Here is a 21,154-nt window from a genome sequence, read left to right on the forward strand (position 1 = left end):
ATGGCTAAAATGCGCTTAATCGTAATTGTTAGGATCGTGTTAGCAGGCTGGTATTTGTTGACAGGTGATTTGGACACAGTTGCAAACTAATATCACGTGACCTCCCGATTGAGTGGATATTTGACATTAAGTGATCTCAAATTATTGACGAAAACACTAACGACTATTCTTACAATTTCACATTTAAATCACAGTAAATTTTTAAAATTAAAAACGACTAAGTCTCATTTAAAAACTTCAATGTTAAAATTTCTTACGCTAGAAGATAAATGCTAAAACTTTTTAGTTTTTAAGTCTTTTTTTTAATAATTTAATTTACATATCGGTCACTACTTTATAATTTAACCTAATACCTGGTTGGACTTGTAATATTTAATAACAAAATGCACAGTTTGCAATGATCTTTTTTTATTTTACTACAAAAGCTTTAAAATTCGTACTCGGTAATATACATTCTAAAATAAATTACAAGAAAAAAATTGCACAACAACTACAAACAGAAGTTATGTAAAGTACATGTCATGTTAAAACACAGTTAAGAAACTTCTATATAGCTAGCATATAACAAAGCATGATTTTTTTTATTGTGTATAAGCTAAAAGTTGTGTGAATACCTATAAATAGTGCAATTTTGTTTAAAAAGGGGTTAGTAAAAGGGTGAAAGAATGTGTAAACAGCGGTGTATGCTAACATGTTGCAATTAATTAATTTATTAAAAAAAAGAAAAAAAATTCATTTGGCTTCAACGTATGCGTTTTATTGGACTAAAACGGTTTTGTTGCTAAGGAAATGATGACGTAACGATTTCTTAGACGTCGTGCTGTTTGATCATGGTGTGAGTTCGCACAAACGGGGAATAACCGGGGGCATGTGGGTGATCGCTGTCCATGGTGAACTTATTGACGCCGTGACCCGCTACCCCATTGTGATGTAAGCGGTGATGGGTCACGTGATCTCGGTCTGGGTTGTCGAATTCGGTGACTTGTTCGATCGGTGGCATAAGTGCCACGAAGCCGTTGGTTTTTTGTGGCGTGGCGGCGGTCACGGGGTTTAAAAGTGGGGTAGTGGTGGGTAAAGTCAACTTTGCAAGTTTAGCTTGAGCTTGGTCAAATTTCGCCTTAAAAATAAAATAAAAAAAATTATATTAATTTGTAAAAATAAAAATTAATTTGTAAAAATAAAAGTATTTTATATAAGAGTAGATAGAGCGTTTTGAATAGCTTAAAAATCCCCAAGAATAACAGTTTTTAAAATTGTTTGTTGATCAAAAAATAAATAAATCTCCTTTGTTCTCGAGTTGAATTTAAAAAGATAAATGATTGCTCTTCGTGGGCGAGATAAAATACTTTTAAACTCGAGAAGTCACTTTTCGTGCGACCACGAAATCAAGAATGATCAAGGCTCAGAGATTGAGGATATTATTAATTTCTACGCACACAAAAACGAGTGGCATTCATCAGATTCGCTTGGTTTGAAGAGGTGCTTAGACTCCCGTATATTATTCTCAAGCCTGATCATATCTAGAGGGCCTTATACTGGACAGGGGCGTTCAATATTCGGTGCTAAGGGGTCAAAACGGGTTTCAACAAAATGGGGGGTTAACTATTGGTATAATGCATTAATTAGAGTAAAAAACACTTATTTAACATTCTAAAAGTTAACAGAACTAGAAAAATGCTATATGAAAGACTATATAGTTTATAAGAAGAATTACTTTACGACCCACCGTTTGCGTGTCCCTTGTTAATAGTATAAAGCATAAGCGGGATTATAAATCATTTTCCTATCTTCCCAGCCTCGCGTAGGAGAGAGTGGGCAAGACAAGTGCTAACCTGAGACTCTCGGTCGCCACTCGATATAAATTATGATGGGAGATGGGAAATAAGGGGTCGGGACAAAGTGATGACCACCGATCAAAAAAAATTTAAATAAATATTTGACATTTTAAAAATAAAAATCCAGCATTTGGTTTTGAAAATAGTGCTTAAATGATAAAATTCAAGTTTTATCAAAGAAGGTCCCTACAAAACCTATTTTTAAGCAAAATAAACGTATTTAAAACAGCTTTAAACAGAGTTTATACATAAACTTATACAGAGGCACCTAAATTATAAATTTTTTAAAAATAATTTACACAAAAAAGGTCTTAAAAATGAATACAAAATTTTTCCACGAATTCGGACATTCCAACGAGAACCCGGGGATCTATCTCGATCGGAGGTGATAAGTGGGCATTGTGACGTCACAGTGATATGTCACGCGGCGTCGCCTGTTAGTCTGCAACGCGGCGAGGTAACGCTACCGTAAGAAGTGCGATCGAACCCCTAATCTTTACATACACTTACAAGTGGAAGGATTGTAAATCGCATTAAGATTACTAATAACGATCCTGCGACGCCAAGAAAGATCGACGATCAAAAAATCAGAAAACGTTTAAAAGAATATTAATGGTTTGCCGCCTATATTTAATATCCTATTATTAATCTTTTTTTTAGAGTGTTTTAAATTTTAAAAACGCTTTTTTGTTGATAGTTTTTTAAATTTTTAGGGGGGTTACTTTTTAAATTTTTTTTTGGGGGGTTACTTTTTTAAATATTTTTTGGAGGTTACTTTTTAGATGTTTTTTTTGAAGGGGGGTTACTTTGTTACATTTTTTGAGAGATTGGATTTTTTGGGGGGTTTTACTTTTTTGAATTTTTTTTGGGGGGAGGGTTACTTTTTTGGATTTTTTTGGGGGGGGGGGGTTAAATTTAGATAAATCATGTTCACACATTATTAATTCCTTGTATTCCGACAACTTAATACTTGAACAAATATATCACACTAACTAAAACTAACACAAGATTAACAAAAATACCAACAAAACTTATTTTTGTTTCTACATAGTACGTGGGGTCCGGAATGCCTCTATGACGTCATCACTCACAAGAAGATGACGTCACGTCCAACGAAATGACGTCACAAGACCACACAGGGCCAACGATGTGTGATCAATTATTATCGGGGTTGTTCGTCATCGAGTAATCACGAAATCTAGAGACGACCATGACGCCGCGAACGAAGGTCACGTGACTATAAGGTAAGTGGGCTTTTGATTGATTGGATTTTGGATGAAATTTCATTAACGGGAATCCGAGTTTAGTAGCAAAAAAAAATCTGATTTAAATACTCAAAATGCAATTTAAATTGGTACTGAATTCATAAGCAATTGTAAACTTGGTAGATATGTATATACATGCCAATATATTTCAAACTATAGACCCAATTTTGCATTAGTTCAAGGTTAATTTTTAATGGTAAAATGATAAAGGTTCAAAATATTAGCCCACAATCTCAGCCTTATAAATTTATGTTTTTTAGAAGTGCAGGTTATAGCCCAAAATCCCAATTTTATAGTTTAATATTCTTTAGGCAATTATGCAACCATGTACAAATTGTACGATTTTATCGCAAGACCGTTGATTTTTTTCGATTAATCACCCTCTAAGAAAGCTAAAAACATGAAATTCTGACGGCAAAAAACGACGATAACAACGAAAAAATTATGTTCCCACCGTCGTAGAAATCAAGACAATATTGTCCTCAAGCCAAAACGTCATTTCTCATTGTTAAATACTCGATACGAAGTCGACGTAGCGCATATTACAAGACAAACGAACAATAATAATAAATCTCCATGTCACGTGACCCTTAAATCGGAAACGAAAGTTTTCATCGTCGATCGCTAGACAGTGGGTCGGTTTAAAACGGGAGAAGGGGGTCCAAAAACGGGGTCAATTTGGGGTGAATCGGTTTAATTTGAAGGTTTAATTGTGAGCTTGACATTTTATATGATTTCATCGAAAATTTCGAGGATATTATTACTTGTTTGACGTCAGAAAATCTTTGTATTTTTTAATTATGACACAACAAAATCGATGACGAAAAGCGACATAAAAGTAAAAATATTTTCATTAAAAATTCTAGGAAATTATTTCACCAAATTTAATCCTATTATACCTAACAAGGAAATGCCAAAAACGGGGCTAAGTAAGAATAAATGATTTTCTATTCTAAGAATAATTTTTTTATTTGACTACAAATGTCCCACATTACAGGCAAGAATTTTCCATTGCAATCACGTGGTCACATTTTTCTAAAAAGATGACGTCACAAATCACCCAAGCTTCAACAATTGGGCTCTAATGGATGCCACATTAAGGCCCTTGATTAATCGGTATCGAATGCGTTTCAATCACAGCTATATATACGTAGTACACGCATGACCAAAATTAACACAACAATTCCTACTAAATGCTTGTCCTTACAGCCGATAATGTACTCGAAACCAGCGCGAATAAAACTTGTTTGGATATACAGGAGTCGCTGTTGTTTTTGCATGGGCTTCAATACCAGTTAAAATTACTCGTTCAGAATATTTAGGATCGATTAAAACTGAATTTTTTTTTCGTCGTCGGTGGCGATTTAGGGGGGTGATTGACAGGTACAAAATACCGGGGAATTAAAAGCGCATAAAGCTGCCTACGTATGACGTCATAATGTGATATCACAGGTGCTCGTTTGTCTTGTTAATCGTCGAGAAAGTAAAACTATTTTCGGAATAAAAAACTAAGATATCCATCAAAATAAATATCAAAAATTGGAATAAATGTTTTTCTGATGATTTAATGACATAATAATGAAATCATAGCCAAATAAAACAAAGTTTTAGCAAAAAAGTTGTACGAAAATACACCACGTTAACCCACGTACGATGTTCCCACACCTTTCTCCACAATCTATCATATTTATTTAGTTGTTATACCCTTATAAAACAACAACAGCTTTAGGCATCGTTCCTACCCAAACAGGCAGTCACGTGATCCCACTACGACAGAACCAGCAATTGGGTCGAGTGGAAGCGATTGCAATGCGTTGACAGATAATCCCAATTCGGCAAAAAAGCGTAATAGTAAATACATGTGGATATAATTCGATAAGCCTTAGCGTGATGTTAGCGTAGAATAACAACGGAAGTCGGAGGGACGCGCGCTGGCTTAACGTCGGGACGGAACCGCTCTAGCGTAAATGACGCACTCCGTTGCAAAGTAATTAGAAGTGCTGTCCGGCTGGAATGACCGGTGGGCTGGTAAATTTACTTTCCTTCCCTCTTCAAGTGAGCAATTTAGTGTACCTGTTATTTTACTCGAGGGCTTAGATTGGAATTCGATTAAATTTGAAGTGGACGTGGAAAAATAACTACGTGTAATGGTCATCGAAAAATTAGAAATTTATTCGTCCGTAAACACTGCGAAAAGTTTTGAACAAATAAAGGTGAATAATTTAATCACGGTAAACACATAAGAACCGTGTACAAAAATGCTAAATACAGTATCACAGGAATTTTTTAAAATTTAAAAAATAACCCCCAAATTTTAACTAGTAACTACTCCACCATTATTCCAGTAACTTGATTTAAGAATGTAATAAACAGAATTTCAGTGACCTTGTTTCACAAAATCCATTTTTAAGCCTCTTAACTATTTCACAATAACCCAGACAGGGGGTAAAAAAGGTGTCGGTTGATAAATGTTGTAACCCAATAAGATTGCGACCACCTAGGTATGGTAAATAAGCTTGACAATCGGCCTGTCATCTTTTTCTTAAGGCTCGCACAGTTAAACGCTCACAAAGCACGTGTCTCAAGTGGCGCACAGATTATAAATCCTTTAAATTCCTACAAATCATCTATACCTATTCTCTAACAATACATTTTGGCGCAATTTTTGGCTACGCAAAAAGTATTGGGTTACTGAAAAATTAAGTCGACTGCCAGAATTGCAAAGGAAATTGCTTGGGCCTTTGCCACGTGATTTATCGGCCTGTGCTGTCATAATATATTAAAATAAAGCTGCAAAATGTTGTGGTGCGTGTTTTTGGAAATAAGGAATTAACCTCACATACATTTGTCAGGCTTATCGGGACGACTGGCCGTGAAATCCAGCAATACATCGCCGAAGTCTGACAAGTTTTGCCTTAAATAAAACTAATTGGGTTATTAGAAAACAAAGACAGTGTCAAGTAACCGTAAATATCACTCGAAATTCAATATCAAGACCCGGTTCGTTCAGATAGCGATTCCACGCTTTTTTAGTAATATACAATACAGTTATTGAACACAAATGGATACAAAGAATAATATGGTGAAAAGTCAAGGCAAACCAGATGCTTATCTCCGATTTTTCAACATTTCCAAGGCCACAAACGTAAAACGTGACAAAGCAGAGGTCTTTGTACTTTAATTATCGGCACTAAAGTGAGGCTGGTGCCATTAAAAACAAAAGTTACTATGGCAAGCATTTGATTAAGGCCTTAATCACTTCAATTTCTATGAAAATAATTAAATTAATTAAAAATTTGTGGACCCTAATGTAAAGTGTTTAAAGAAATGTTTTATATTGATGACGCGTTGTTGGACTTGGGTGTGGTGTTGGAGTCCCCGCCCTTTTTGAATTGGCGGCGACACAAAATAGAAATTATTGAACAAGATGGTGGCAAATGTCGTGCAAAATATTATGATATGTTATGATGGGCAGATGGCAATCGCCTGTTTATTGTTGTTTTCAACTGCAGCAGAGCAAGTCAAAATATCGTTCAAAAATGTCAACCTTCGCGATAAAAACAGCTTTTTGTTGCTACTGGGTAGCTCAAAAAAATTTACATTGTAGAAAAGTGTCACGAAAAATAACATATTTTCCAAAACAAACAGTAGTAGGTATATCGACCATTTTTAATTTATGAAACAAATTCAATTGTTAGCAAGACACAGGCATATTTGTCCTTTAATTATCAAACTTTTTCCTGGCAAACAGCCACTAATGCCGAGCGGCCAAAAACTTTCAAATTGACCTAACTTATAAACTCAATTTATCTTCAAAAAAGTCGGAAACACTAAGTTTACTTTAGCAATAGGGTCGTGTGCCGACAATGTGTGCATTGTAACCTTATGCTGTCCACACATTGGTTTACACAGGGTCAAAAAAGCCGGGAAAAATGAGAACCGGTATGTTTGCATAGCGGTGAGGCTATGTCAACGCAAATGTAACGTCTGTCGATTATCTCGAAAGCGAAACGGGGGCTCAGAGGGAATTTTCTGTTGACTTACCCCATTCAAAAATCTCAGTCTTATGCAAACAAGAGCGTTGTAGTTTTTTGAAAGGCAGAAATTAGGAAAACCACTTCTGAAACTACAACAGCAAGATTGTGGCTAGTTTGAGTAATTTAAAAAAGTTAGCATTTCCAGTTTAGCTATTAACAACCTGCTTTTTATATTAGCACATTATAATTTAAACCCAGTCTTCTTTCTTTCCTAGCAAGATTTGAGTTGATTTTAAAGCTTTAAAAAGATATTTTTAGCCTAAATGCAGCAATTTTAGAAAACAAAATTTTGTTTTAAAGAAATTCGTTTTAGGCCTACTTGCAAGCCCGACCGTGAATGTCAGACGAGAGATTAAGGAATGCGTTAAAGCCAATTATGTTTGTAGCAATCCCAAACATAGAGCACTTCTCAGGTTAAAATAAGAACAAGATTTGATTCCGAGTTGCAAGGCTAGCTGATAACATCTACGGGAAACTAACACGCGTTCAATGATGGCAATAACATAATTGTAAGTGAGAGAATTGGTGTGAAAACGAGAGAGTTGATAAAAAAGGATAACTTAGGCCGGACTTAACATTTTTTGCATAACCAAACCTAATCAAAATTAAATAAAAAAAACTAAAAACAAATTAAACTCCCCAAAAAATAGTTCTCAAATGTAAAAGTACCTAAAAAATTAGGTATAGCGCGCAATTGAATATTCAATTTTTCACAAGTGAACTTTGGATTCAGAAAAACCAAGACCCATATTTAAATTTTACCAAAAATTTTGCAAAACTTTGTAAATTATTATCTATAGGCCGTTTCAACTTAACTTTTGAAGTTTAAAAAGCAAAAACATAAGATTAAAAACCGCGTGCTTTTTCTATTAATTATAACCATCCGAAGAACCCGAAAAATTTAATAAATTAACCAACCCAACAATAGATCAAAACATTTCATATTAAATAACGATGATAAATTTGTACGAGCGGCAATAAATCTAACTTAAATTTTAAGTATATTGGATGCACGTGGTTTTCTTAATTAGCGAGCCTGCCAATCCATCAAAATGGTAAGGTTCAAATAAATAAAAAAGCTTAAGCAGAATTCTATAACTTAGGTTCTTTTTAAAAATTTTAGTTTAAAGCGTTAGAATGATAATGTTGCACTTCACAAGTCGGGCGTCCAATTTCCGCCATTTTGTATTTCGGGAATTTATTTTTTTCTTTTCACCTTTTTTATTGAAAATACTTATAGGTTTAAATTTAAACACTACTTTGATTAATTTACCGATAGTTGTTTTTTTGAAGCTATATTTTATTTAAATTATTAGCTAGTGCGATAAAAAGGCCTTATTTTAATTGCATTACGCGTTTTAATAACACAAAATAAACTTATTTTCTGTCTGAAAAATCAAAATCTATTTAAAAAGCAATTAAAACTCAATTTATCTTAGAAGTGCGAAAAACTTAATTTCCGAAAAAAAGTTGGGTAGATAATTTGCTTTAAGGGGGCCTGGCGACGATAGGTCTGGGTACGGGTGCAGAACTGACCCTCACACGGGTGATTAGGGTTTTGTTTCCACCCTCAAAGGCACCAGATTGTGGTGGGTAATTGGGGTCAAGTAAGATCAGTGGGTAAAGCGTAATCGGATAGTTGCTAAGTGACCGACATAGCAACTGACCGTACTGACCGATGTAACTTTCGTTTTTTTTTTCAAGTTTTTTTTAGCGAATTTGTTATTTTAAAGCGATATGCTGGTGTGAATGTTAGTTTAAAGCTGATACAAATTTGCTTTTGTTTGCGAATTTAAAATGTTTGTTGTTTTAAATTAAACTATTTAATAAAAAAAATTAGGGTTATTATTAAACAAGTTTTTAACCAACAGATTTAATTAAAATAAATACAGAAATTAAATGTATGATTAGGGGTATATTTAAATATAAAATTTTAAATAAAGCGTTGTACAGTATTCGAAACTTTGTTTAAAATTTATTTTTGTTTACTTAATTCACTACACAAAATGGACGAACTCTAAAAGAAGTTTTTAAAAGTTAATAAATTCTTTTTTTTGTTGCTTCTTAAATGTTAAACGATAACGCATAACAAAATTTAAACATTTATAATTTAAATTATTATTAATATTAAACAAAAAATTCCGAATTTTAAAAAAGGGCCCCATACCACCAAGGGTGAGAAACTGTTAGGGAAACGTGAGAATAGGGGTTCCAGATAACATCTGGTTAAGATACGGGGGCAAGATGGGGCGATAAGATAGTTTGGGGCAAGATTTACCTCAAAAATGGAGGCTCAGTAATTTAATTAAATTTGCAAATTTTGAGAGTTTAAAAAAAAACTAAATTTTGTTTAATTTAGTAACCGTTTGTATAGAGTATATTTGATTTTATTAAAAAGAACTGTGTTTATAAATTAACCTAATTGAGAAAGTTAACTTAACTTGCTTTAATTATTTTTAAATAATTTTGTGATTTGTAAATTTAAAAGCGTTTGTTATTTAGTACTACTTTAAAAACGAGTAAAAAATCTTAGCCTACCTATTTTGATTACGAAAAAGAATATACTTATTAAAGAAGTATTAAATAAATCTTCTATTAAATTTTTTTGTGGTGTATTTCTGTTAATTGTGTACTTTTAAATTAATACTTTTAATATAAAGAAAAAACTCCGTTTTGTAATAGCGATGTTAAGAGACACTTTTTTAAATACACTTTTTTTGCAATACATAATTGCAATTTTGCAAAAATGATTTGTCATACCACTAGAATGATTTAATTACACCAAGCATAGCTTTAACCTGTAATTGGCCAGCAAAAATAGCAAGTACAAACTTGCATAGATTTAAGCATGTAAAACTATAAAGTATTTGACATTTTTACTAAGTAAATTCCGTAAAATTATACAAAATTTAATTTATTTTTTCATATTTTCGAAGTAGCAGAATAATAAATATTTTAACAAATTAGAAAACTTACAGTTTACCCTTTATGCCAATATGTAGTTTAACACACAAACTCACCTTATTATAACATAGAACCCCTGATATCGCCACGAACATTCCAAGCACGTTGGTCGCTGTGACTGGATTTTTAAGGGCAATAAGAGATACGCTGATTACAGCTATTCTTTTGGTTGCATTTGCTACCGAATAGGACAGTGGGGATATCTAAAAAAATTAAAAATTTTAACAAAATTTTGGAATTTTAATTGTGGTGTTTATGAAAAAAAATTTGTGCTCACTTACCAATGATATGACTGTAAATGCAACCATACTTTGAGCAAAATTACAGAAGGCATCAATAAATACAAGCATCATTAACCAAACTCCGTTTGCCATCTAACATTTAAACACAAATAAAAGATTAATAACCAACAAATATGTGAGAACATAATTAATCAAAATCCAGGGTTATAGGTTATAACGATTATTATCAGATTCGCGTAACTAAGTAGAATGGAGTTATGTGTAAAAAAAATTTCTAAATTTTGATGCGCGATTCGTTATATATTGTTAAAGTAAAATAAATGTTAGGATTTTTTAAATTATTTTAAATCGGAATTTACGATAAAAATTCGGATCAAAAGATTGATGTTATCAATCGGCCGTGTAAGTCTATTTAAAACGAAGTTTAACTATTAAATCATAGAAATTTAAATGCAATGTTTAAAAGCATTTTTAAATAAGCTTAATTAAGGAATTTTATTGAAGGATAACATATACCAATGCGCGCAAGTCAGAAACGCAAAAATAGGTAATACATTTTCTTGGGTTATGGTGCGCTGTTGTGACGTGTTTGAGCTATCCGTAAACGCCGGGCTCAAGGCCGAATAGTGAGGCACTGGTGCGGCTCGAACCACAAACCTTTAGGCTGGTAATATAATGCCATGATCGGTATACCACATTTTTGTATTAATATGTCAAAAATGTTTTCTACTACGTTAACATTAGTACTCTGCTGCCCTCTGCCGGCAATAAAAATAACTCTTACATTTACAAAAAATGCGTAAATTTCATTTTGATAAAGAAAAACATGCATAGGATAAAAAGAATTAAAAAAATAATTTTAACACTTTTTACTTGTTGGTTTTCTTCTTCTATCTCTATAGCTGGTTGCAACCATCTAACACCATCTGTTAACAACCATACAGGAATGGTTATAAGAAAAGATATGAAACCAAGAATGTTTAATAAATGTAGATGGTGTATTTTGGTTTGTTTCATGACCTTTAAAAAATAAAAAAAAATCTTTTAGTTTTTGAAAAAAATTAATAATTTAAAACCGAAATATAAATTAAACATATGGTAAAACCATGTCAAATACTGGTTATACCATTATATAAGAACCATATTATTTGGTTGTTAAAATTATATGGTAAAGCTGCCCTAAATGTTACTTCTAAATGTTAAAGGTTATTATAACTATAGGGTTCAACTTGTAAATTATCCAGTTTGTTACAAATATCGAGTTAGTTGTGGTAATTTTACTGATCTTAGCCCAGGGGCATTGGTATTATATGTGTAAAATGTAATCTAATAATCAATGTATTATAACCACAATACATGCTAACCATTTGTTTATTAAAAAATTAACAAATTTTACCTTTTTCGAAAAAATATTTTGTAAGGAAAAATTTAGGGTAGCGAATAAGGCGCTCAACAACCCGATAACGTTAAATGATATTTCGGTAACGGTGGCTATTGCAATTCCTATTACAATCGGAACGAGAGAAAAATACACCTAAAAATTTTAAAAATAAAAATTAAAAAAACATTTTGTATTAGTGTATTATAATATTTTTAATAAGCTTAGATTGGAGTATTTTTTATAACTGTATTGACTATTACTCTAAATACACTGCTTGCGATTTTTTAAGTAAAGTTATGTTTAATGTTTTTTGCTTACCAACCAACTTTGTTTCTCTTTAAAAAATATTCTAGTAAGAAGAACAGTAAAGATTGGCATCGATGCTTTCACTAAAAACACATAAAAAATATTTAAAAAAATTTAAATGTTATTTTCAAAGTTTAAAAAAATTTCATGAAATTATTTTTTTAGAGATTTCTAAAAGCAACTAACCTGTATGTGAATACGATAATGGGACTTTATAAATACTAAATTGTGATGCAACTGAAGCAAGAACTTTACCAAATGCCAAAGGTAAAATAACTTTGAAATAATATTGGTTTGATAAAGGAACCCTCGGTGGGATCTAAAAAAAAATTATTTAAATTTTTAAGAATTTAAAATAAGTTAAAATGTTTATGTTATTTTGTTTAAAAAGAGGTTTAAAGGACACAAGCAGTTTTAATAATACTTGTTGTGTATTAAAAAGCGAGTTATAGTTATAAGTGATGTAAGAAAAGGTAGTATAAAAGTAAATTGACAGTAAGTAATTTTATTTGCTATTTTTAACAATTTAAACTACTCAGTGTTAAATTAAGAATATTAAAATTCAGCTAATTATTTGTAATCTGGAATTACATTTTTTTAATAAATTCCATTTTATTGATGTGGTATTTTTTTAATATTTTTTTTTTATAAATTTTAGATTTTTTTATGGAACGCATATTAAACGACTTTCAAAATATAAGGGGCTTTAGTAAAAGTAATATGAGAATAATTTCCTGTTTAATTTTAAGTACAATGGTAAGATGAAATTTTAATACAGGCATAGGTAGCACCCATGTGTAATAAACTTTCCACTAATCACTTTTATATCCTTCATATCAAGTTACATTATTCCCAGTATTGAAACTTTTATTTGTTTTTATTTTACTATTGATCTATCATAAGCTAATATTTTACTTAAGGGTTTTTTAATATTATTTACCTATACATATATATATACAATGGTAAATAAAAATACTAATTTTTGTACACCCTTATTGTGGATATTGAACAATACATAGAAGTATCTTAGTCATTTACTATACAAAATAATACACCATTTAATAACATTTCCTAAATAGATTCATTATGTTTTATCTTAAATCTCTAACAAAATTTGTGTAGTAAATTTTTGGACTATATTTTACTTTACATAAAATAATATATTTACCGGCAGCGTGATGTAGTGGTAAGAACACTTGCTACACCACACATGAGGTCGTGGGTTCAATCCCCACTGATCTCATGCTGTAGCGCCCTTGAGTAAGGCGCTATAAACGGTATAAACTCCTGCTGAGCCAGCACTTAATCAGCAGCATAATTATCGGGCAAATATAGTCTCTATAATATCCCAAACTGCCACAGGCAACTCGAGACTGGGTCGGAGTAACATATGTTACTCTATGTTTAAGTCGCGCATTCAACTTTCCCACATCGAGGATAAAGATATATACAAAAAAAAAAAAAAAAAATTAGTTTACCTTCCATAATTTTAAAATGGGTCCCAAGAAAACAACAACAGCAATGGAATGTGCTAGAGACAACGTTGTAGGATATGGAAAATCATTTAAAATTATTTTTCCAACTAGATTCCCAGTGGCACTTAAAGTATACCTAAACACCATGTTAATATATATGTCAATATAATAAAATATCAATAGCTTAATAACAAATTAATAGGCTTATATATTTTTACATAAATATTATATTGACTTTTTTTATATAAATTTATATATTTACAAAGCTTCTTATTAAAATACTTTTTTTAATGTATAACAATTAGATTATATAGTTGGTAAGATGCTTAATTAATTTGGTTACCAGGCAACACATAATAGAAATATCCTTGCTGCTTTTTGAATAATTAATTTTGTGTTTCTTTTTTCATCCTGTTCTGACAATGTATCTGAAAGTAAAAATGTTTTAACCTTAATGGTAAAACTGGATTAGACACTTATTTATGTTATTAATACACTTGGTTTTTAGGCATCTATATTTAAATAAACTTTATAAATTGTATGTACTTTTATATATTTTTAATTTAAACTGTAAATTTTATACAATTTAAAATAGAAATTAAATAAACTTTAATATCAGAATATTAACTTACAATTCTCCATTTTTAACTAACTCAATTAGTTAACACCTACAAGGTACACATTCTATGTTTACTTTAAAACCTATAAACTGCTCAACGAAACTCGTAAAATAGTTTTCTATGATATAAAGCCGAAGCTAATGATTCATCATAACAACACTTCTAAAATCAGCTGTTTTAGACATGACGTCATTAATTATTGAAACTTAAATTACCACTGTTTTAAACATAATATGTTCTTATATAAACTTAAATTAAGTTAAAATAATATTTTTAAACATTAAAATGTATGATACTGATTTTGTAAAGCTGCGCACAGATATAAATTAAAATTATAAAATATTAAAAATATTGAGGATAAATTGTCTGAATATTGGGGATTTCCCAGCTTGTACAATTCAATAAACGTGAAAATTTTTTTAAAGTTGTACAAATAAACGTATTGCTGGTTAACAGTTAAAATATGAATTCTAAGAAGCCAAAAATGGTTTGGAAATCCAAAAGTCAGAAGTTACAACCTTCAATTTCTGTTATGGACGAACTTGATTTCGTAGAAAATGTTTCATCTTTGAATACAAAAAATAAGTGAATATATTTTTTTGTTTAACATTTGTTAATTATATTTTCATACTAAAACATTATTAAGTATTTATATTATATAAAGAAAGATCAAAATGAGACCAAACTTTTCTAAAGAGGATGTTAAGAATAAAGTAAAAAATTTAAAAGAAGAAAGCAGTAACTTGGTGTCTGAAGATAAATATGAAGAAGCAATAGAAAGGTTGTAAAATATTTTTTTATATATATCTTCATCCTCGATGAGGGAAAGTCGAATTCACGACCTAAACATAGAGTAACATCAGTTACTCCGACCTAATCTTGTGTTGCCTTTAGCTGTTTGGATTATTATAGATTATGATTGCCCGGTAATTATACTGCTGATTAAATGCTGGCTCAGCAGGAGTTCATACCGTTTATAGCGCCTTTGAGAGCAATGGGGATTAAACCCACGACCTCATGGTGGTGTAGCAAGTGTTCTTACCACTACACCACGCTGCCGGTATAATACGTTTTTTAAATATTTATTAAAACCTATTAAAAAGCTGATTATACAATAATTTATTTCAACAATATTAATATTAATTAAATGTAGGTTAAATGAAGCTAGAGAACTGCAACCAGAAGATGAAACGATATATGAAATGCTTTCTCAAATATATATATTAACAAGAAAAGTAATTATCAGTATTTATCATTTTTATTACTTTTGTTATGTGACTTTAAAAAATTTCTGTGAATTCATTAGGCTATTAAAATTTTGTTTTAGGATTTTCAAGCGATAAAGTTTGGTGAAAAAGTTGTTGAGATGAAAAGAATTTGGTGGATAGGTTGGCAAACTTTAGGAAGGGCACAAATGAACTATGGAGATGTTGATATGGTAAATAACTATGATGTTTTATTATAAGGTTAATATGGTTAAAATTTGCTCTAATATGTTAACCATTTTTCAAAAATATAATTTAAAAATTTGAGTTAAAATATAAAAATAATTGTTATAATTCACTTTTTTTGTATATATCTTTATCCTCGATGTGGAAAGGTCGAATGCACGACCTAAACATAGTGTAACATCAGTTACTCCGACCCAGTCTCAAGTTGCCTGTGGCAGTTTCGGATATAGATTATAATTGCCCGATAATTATACTGCTGATTAAGTGCTGGCTCAGCAGGAGTTCACACCATTTATAGCGCCTTAAAAATACTTTAACAAATCTTTGTGTTTATAATTCACGTTTATTTAATATTTTATGTTAAGGCAATTAAAAGTTTTTCCCGTGCTCTGCACCTAAAACCCGATGACAATGATTTACAAACTGAAGATTTAGAATGGGCAGTTTCAATTAAACAATCACAACTACAAACTGAAAATGGATGACCCTACCCACTTACATCCAAATGTAAGTTAGTTTATTAATAAATTTGGTAAATCTAGTAAACTTCTATTTAAGAATGTGCCTGGTTATTGGTCAATCTTAGCAAGCACATATATGAATAGAAAAAAGTTTTATTTTGGATATTTGTTCGATAATATATTGTTCATACACAAGTTAAAAAAGAGTTGCTAAGTATATTAAAACTATGGTGTTATGGTTAGTTATTTAGTTTAAATTCATTATTGGAACAATTAATGGTAAAAGGGCATTACTTAAGTACAAATCACATTTAAAAAAGTATTTACAGAGAACCAGAACAACATTATTTTGAATGTATCAAAAAATGAAAAATATGACATTACTCCAATACTTTCTTAAAAAAAGTATGGTATACTGAAAGCAGTTATTAAAAATATAAAACAAATTAAAGCTAACATGATTGCTTATAGCTCATAACAAAAATTAAAGAATTTGTTCATTATTTTGTTCTTGCTATTAGATTTATAAAGTCAATTATCAAAATTGGAATTAAATTCATAAGCTGTATGTATACCAGACTAAAGTTGTTACATTTACTATAAATAATAATTCAATTATCAGTTGTATTCATAGTGATCTTTGTTCAGGGCAGACTTCTGTTTTCTTCCTCTTGATCTTCCGTATCTCGAGTAATAAGTCGGAATACCCACAGCATCTGGAAACCCAGATGGGTACATCTCATAGGCCCCCTCCATACCCCTACCCCAACCTCCGACATTTCGTCCAGCCCCATGAAAAGTGGGGCCTTCGTCATCGCCGAAAACTTCTTTGGTTATGTCCTGATGTCTTGTCTTCCATGCCTCACCAAACTTTTCACTTAAATGGTAAAGTTCAAACACATTAAGCACCACCATAACACAACCAGTAGCATAGAACGCACAAATCATTACTGTCTTCTCTTTAGGTCTGTAAAACAAGAAATTTAATTATTTTCAATTATACCGAAGGTAACCTTACAATAATTAACAAAGAAGCAACAACCAATATCGTCCTATCTTTGGGCCTGTAAAAAAAGATATTTTATCTGCTATTTATACATCTTAGCATTTTTTTTTTTAAAGATCCTATCCAATCGAAAATGTGGCCACTTAAATAAGAAACAAAACCAGCCATAACGTTATTAAATCTCTTGTCGCAATATGGTTGGAACAGATAGTTGCCCGCGCTTTAAAAACGTTTTATTTAAATGCATATTTTTTCTATTTATGCTTCAACCTGTGTATATTCTTTTCTATGTTAAATTTGTTTCTTATTTTCGTTTAGTGCCTACCTTGATACGAAGCAGTCCACGACATTAGGGCAAGGCCAGTGCTGGCATTGGAATAATTCAGGAACTACAAACTTGAAAGTATAAATATAATACTGGCCTACCATGAACCCCACTTCCATCATTAAACGGGCAAACACCTGCACAATGCAAATATTATGTTATTCCATGCTATTATGAGGTAATAGATTTACTCTGTGAAGTGGGGACTTAAATTGTATGAAGTTAAATTTGCTGAAATTTCAAATGGATGCTTAATTTAACAAATCCTGATCAAACATTAAAAGTTTTGTTTGTATATTTGGTTACACATGTATAATGAAAATGTGAGGTTTTAATTTTATGTCCATGTCAAACACTTACCATGAAAAAGTAGGCAAGAAATAACTTGGCGGGACTGTCTTCTGTTAATTTGGTAGCAATGCCGTCGTCTTCGTTTTTCTTTGGTTCATCTTTCTTATCATCTTTCTTTACCTCTGTAAAACACAAAGTGTAAATAATTTTTCTTAAAGTGAAACAAGATAAAGATAATTTAAACCAAAAATGGTTGTAATCCCCCTGCTTTTAAATGTAAAAACAAAGGCAGTGTAAAATTCCAACACTTAATCAACAAGAAAGCAAAGGTAAAATAAAATGGCTACATTTTAAATTATTTTAAGAATCCTAATGCTTCTAGTTTTAACAACTGAAAACTCTTTAAAATGAAACTCACAAAATGTAAGTAAATGCTTACCAGTAACTTTCGACTTGAGAGCTTTTGCTTCTTCTTCCCCCACTGAAGCAATCATGAGATCGTGTTCTTGTTTCTCACGAAGCGCTCTTTTCTAAAATTGCAAAACAAAAAATGTTGTTTGTTAAACAACATTATAACCACTATTATAATTAAATCACACTTGTAGTTGACGGTTTTAACAGAATCGTGAAAATAATCAAAAAATCGGCGAGGACCGTAAAGTTAATTTGCTTAAACTTGCTTAAGAAACATAATCTTTAAGTGATCGAGTTAATTTAGTAAAGTTAATGGAATAATATAAATCAAAACCCACTTTACATTTTAAATATTTAGCCATTTAGTTTACAGAGATGCGCATAACTTTATACACAGACACTGGACAAACATTTAAAGTCAACACACATTGTATCAGAGCATAAAAGCTCGCCCAACTAACCCAGTTATTAAAAAATCGTTTTTTAAATACGACCTCAGCCTATGACATGTCCGTAAATATTAAGTGACGTCGGTTTTAACGACGAGCCACTATTCAAATAAAGGTTGGTTTTGTTTTAAACCTCAGTAATTTAGGTTTACCCTTTTTGAAGATTTTTTTCTAGTGTGTTTTACGAGAATGCCCTTTTAAAAACCGCTTATTAAACCAGAAGACGGCAACATATTGTTGCATAAGCTACAATAGAATGCGTGGGTAGGCTACTTAAATGACTTAAAAATAATGATCTTTTAAAATTGGAACGCACTTTTTAAACGGTACAGTTTAAATTACTTAACTTTTTTATAATTTGTTTTGGTGTGATAGCTTCTGTGATAAAATTAATTATAATTTTTTTTTTAAATTAACAAAAGTTACCGTTTCTCTTTTTTTCTGCTCCCATTTTCGTTTGTGTCCAATAGCATGATGAACTAGAGCTATTTTATGTTTTGTGTACACGATAAATATAATAGACATTATACCAACCGCTAAGATTTGAAAGAACCAATACCTTATCTGAAATGTTAAAAAATAAATTAAAAAATTATGTATGTCCAATATTAGTGAAATTATAGGAATCTGTTACTTATAAGTTTCGTAAAAGCTTTGTCATAGTTTAATTGCGTAACATTTACGAATAAAAGCTTGAAGTTTATTTACTTTTGGTGGTTCAAGTGCTAGGTGTGTTCTGATAAAGCGAAAATTGACTTTTATTTAAAATAACCTTACGTTGTGTATTTAGTTAGATAATATTTTTTAGGGTAAACACTTACATCTGTTTTTTTGTATAGCTTTAAAATAGTTTGCCAATTTTTTTTGTGTTATAAATTTTTTTATTATTTTTGTTATAGATTGATAATGTTTTAAGTATATCTTACCGGGGCAATTGGACTAAACTCGTTGAAACAAACATTCTTACAACCAGGAGATTTTGTGTTGCATACAAACGATCCCTGGGCGTCGGACCACGTTGTTTCTAAATAAAAACAACAAACAGTTATACTTATCCAAATACACAACATGTTATTTGGTTAGGCAGGTTTTTCTATTTAAATCACCGTATATTTAATGTTAGATTCGTATTTATATATGTCACAAATCAGTAGTAAAAGCAATAAAAATCTAAGAGGGCAAATTAAATAAAAAACTGTCACTATTTTAAACTTTAATATATTATATAATTAATATTGCCACATTAGGTAAAAATTAAAGTTAAATAAACTACTTAGTAAAACAAAAAAACTGAATGTACTCTATTTTATTTAAAAAAAGGTATTTATGGAATATACTAATTAAATCAATTAAAGAATGTATTTCGTTTTGTGTACGTGATACATATAGGGTGCACCTTATTTCTATATTTGCTTATGCTTAAGATAGCTAGTTGTTCAAACTAATTTAAAGTCTTATCTCAAACTTTAATAATATTGTAAATTTATGGCACTGGATAATTTAATCAAGTTGTTTGGTATAGAAAGGGTTTGTTTGCTGTTAAGGTAATAACCACACCATTTAAAGTGGTCATAAAATATTTCTCAAGGAACTATTATATTTTTATATACATGTTTTTCAATTTATGATTTTATTTGGTGTATATTAAATATCAATTTCTAATAAATGACATATAAAATATTTTAAATTCAAATGTACTTTAAACAATAAAAATTTAATAAAAACGTTGTGGTTTTACTAAAAAAAGTTCAACTCAAAGAAATTTGTTCTTTAAATTATTGCGCAATACTAGAATCTAGATCTATCTTATATTTTTTTACAGTAATTTAAAAACTTAATAAATTGGAGACATTAAAAATAGTAAAACTTACTTGCTATTGAAATTACTAACAGAAATCGAATAATAAAAAATGAAGTAATCCAAAATTTTCCAATTAAAGTTGAATGTTCGCCGACTCCTTCAACTAACTTCTGAACAATATGCCAACCCATAATTCAGTATTAAAACGATTAAATTTAAATTTTTAACTCATCTCTGTTAACATTTATTATGTAAGTATTAAATAATTTAGGATTTTTATCTTCCTTCTGTTTGACAAATTCTAAAAATCAAGTTAAAAAAATATCTGATTTTGAATGTCGTTTTTTTAGTCAATAGGCTCACAGACTATTTTATACAAAAACACTTTTTCATAGTAATTTATAAATAACTTGATATTTTTTAAATCTAACGATCTAAAATAACTTTAAATTGTTAATAGTAACAAGCATAAAAATATTGCTAAACTCAATCTAGTATCTAGCGTTTAACAAGCTGAGCAGGCCTACTTCAACAAGCGAGTAGTATTTAAAAATGCCGACTTGTAATGGGTTGTTAATATCTCTATAAGCGCTTCTCTTGTATCTCTCTCTCTTCTTTTGGGTCGTTTGTGATAAATTAATGTTGTTCAAATAATAAAAACATTTTTGTTTGTACTGCGCTACATCATACATGTAAGTACAACGCCCTTAAAAAATAGTAGAAATAAATCTAGTATAGCTATTCTTTAAAATTTTGTAACATTTTTTATAAACTTGATAGAAAAACTTCTTGTGTTAAACTTAATCTATTTTAATTAAATAGTTTCGTTTC

The 21,154-nt window shown here is 30.5% G+C and overlaps 3 protein-coding genes across 5 annotated transcripts; 1 reads left to right on the top strand and 2 right to left on the bottom strand.

Moving 5' to 3' along the window:
* Positions 1-401: 401 nt before the first annotated feature.
* Positions 402-14,246, bottom strand: LOC145744821 (solute carrier family 35 member E1 homolog). The gene is made up of 10 exons (XM_082562771.1): positions 14,138-14,246; positions 13,849-13,933; positions 13,509-13,641; positions 12,217-12,349; positions 12,043-12,113; positions 11,740-11,877; positions 11,217-11,363; positions 10,383-10,475; positions 10,158-10,304; positions 402-1,117 (listed from the first exon to the last, which is right to left on the bottom strand). Exons 1-10 carry the CDS (start codon positions 14,145-14,147, stop codon positions 809-811), a joined length of 1,266 nt encoding a protein of 421 aa, XP_082418897.1. The 5' UTR covers positions 14,148-14,246; the 3' UTR covers positions 402-808.
* Positions 14,247-14,574: 328 nt separating this feature from the next.
* On the top strand, positions 14,575-20,004 carry LOC145744825 (tetratricopeptide repeat protein 33-like). Of its 3 annotated transcripts, none has more exons than XM_082562774.1 (6): positions 14,575-14,710; positions 14,790-14,906; positions 15,279-15,360; positions 15,453-15,563; positions 15,942-16,083; positions 19,422-20,004. In XM_082562774.1, exons 1-5 carry the CDS (start codon positions 14,589-14,591, stop codon positions 16,059-16,061), a joined length of 552 nt encoding a protein of 183 aa, XP_082418900.1. In that variant the 5' UTR covers positions 14,575-14,588; the 3' UTR covers positions 16,062-16,083; positions 19,422-20,004. The 3 variants fall into 3 exon arrangements, with proteins under 3 accessions (XP_082418900.1, XP_082418901.1, XP_082418902.1); XM_082562775.1 differs by lacking the exon at positions 19,422-20,004 and adding an exon at positions 16,686-16,814; XM_082562776.1 differs by having other exon boundaries at positions 14,583-14,710; positions 14,794-14,906.
* LOC145746007 (gap junction Cx32.7 protein-like) lies at positions 16,656-20,514 on the bottom strand. Its single transcript, XM_082564185.1, has 7 exons — positions 20,394-20,514; positions 19,449-19,546; positions 18,940-19,086; positions 18,106-18,128; positions 17,729-17,870; positions 17,369-17,505; positions 16,656-17,004 (listed from the first exon to the last, which is right to left on the bottom strand). Exons 1-7 carry the CDS (start codon positions 20,512-20,514, stop codon positions 16,656-16,658), a joined length of 1,017 nt encoding a protein of 338 aa, XP_082420311.1.
* Positions 20,515-21,154: the final 640 nt, after the last annotated feature.

The sequence above is a fragment of the Corella eumyota genome, chromosome 3 (genome assembly GCF_963082875.1).
Source record: "Corella eumyota chromosome 3, kaCorEumy4.1, whole genome shotgun sequence".
NCBI lineage: Eukaryota > Metazoa > Chordata > Ascidiacea > Phlebobranchia > Corellidae > Corella > Corella eumyota.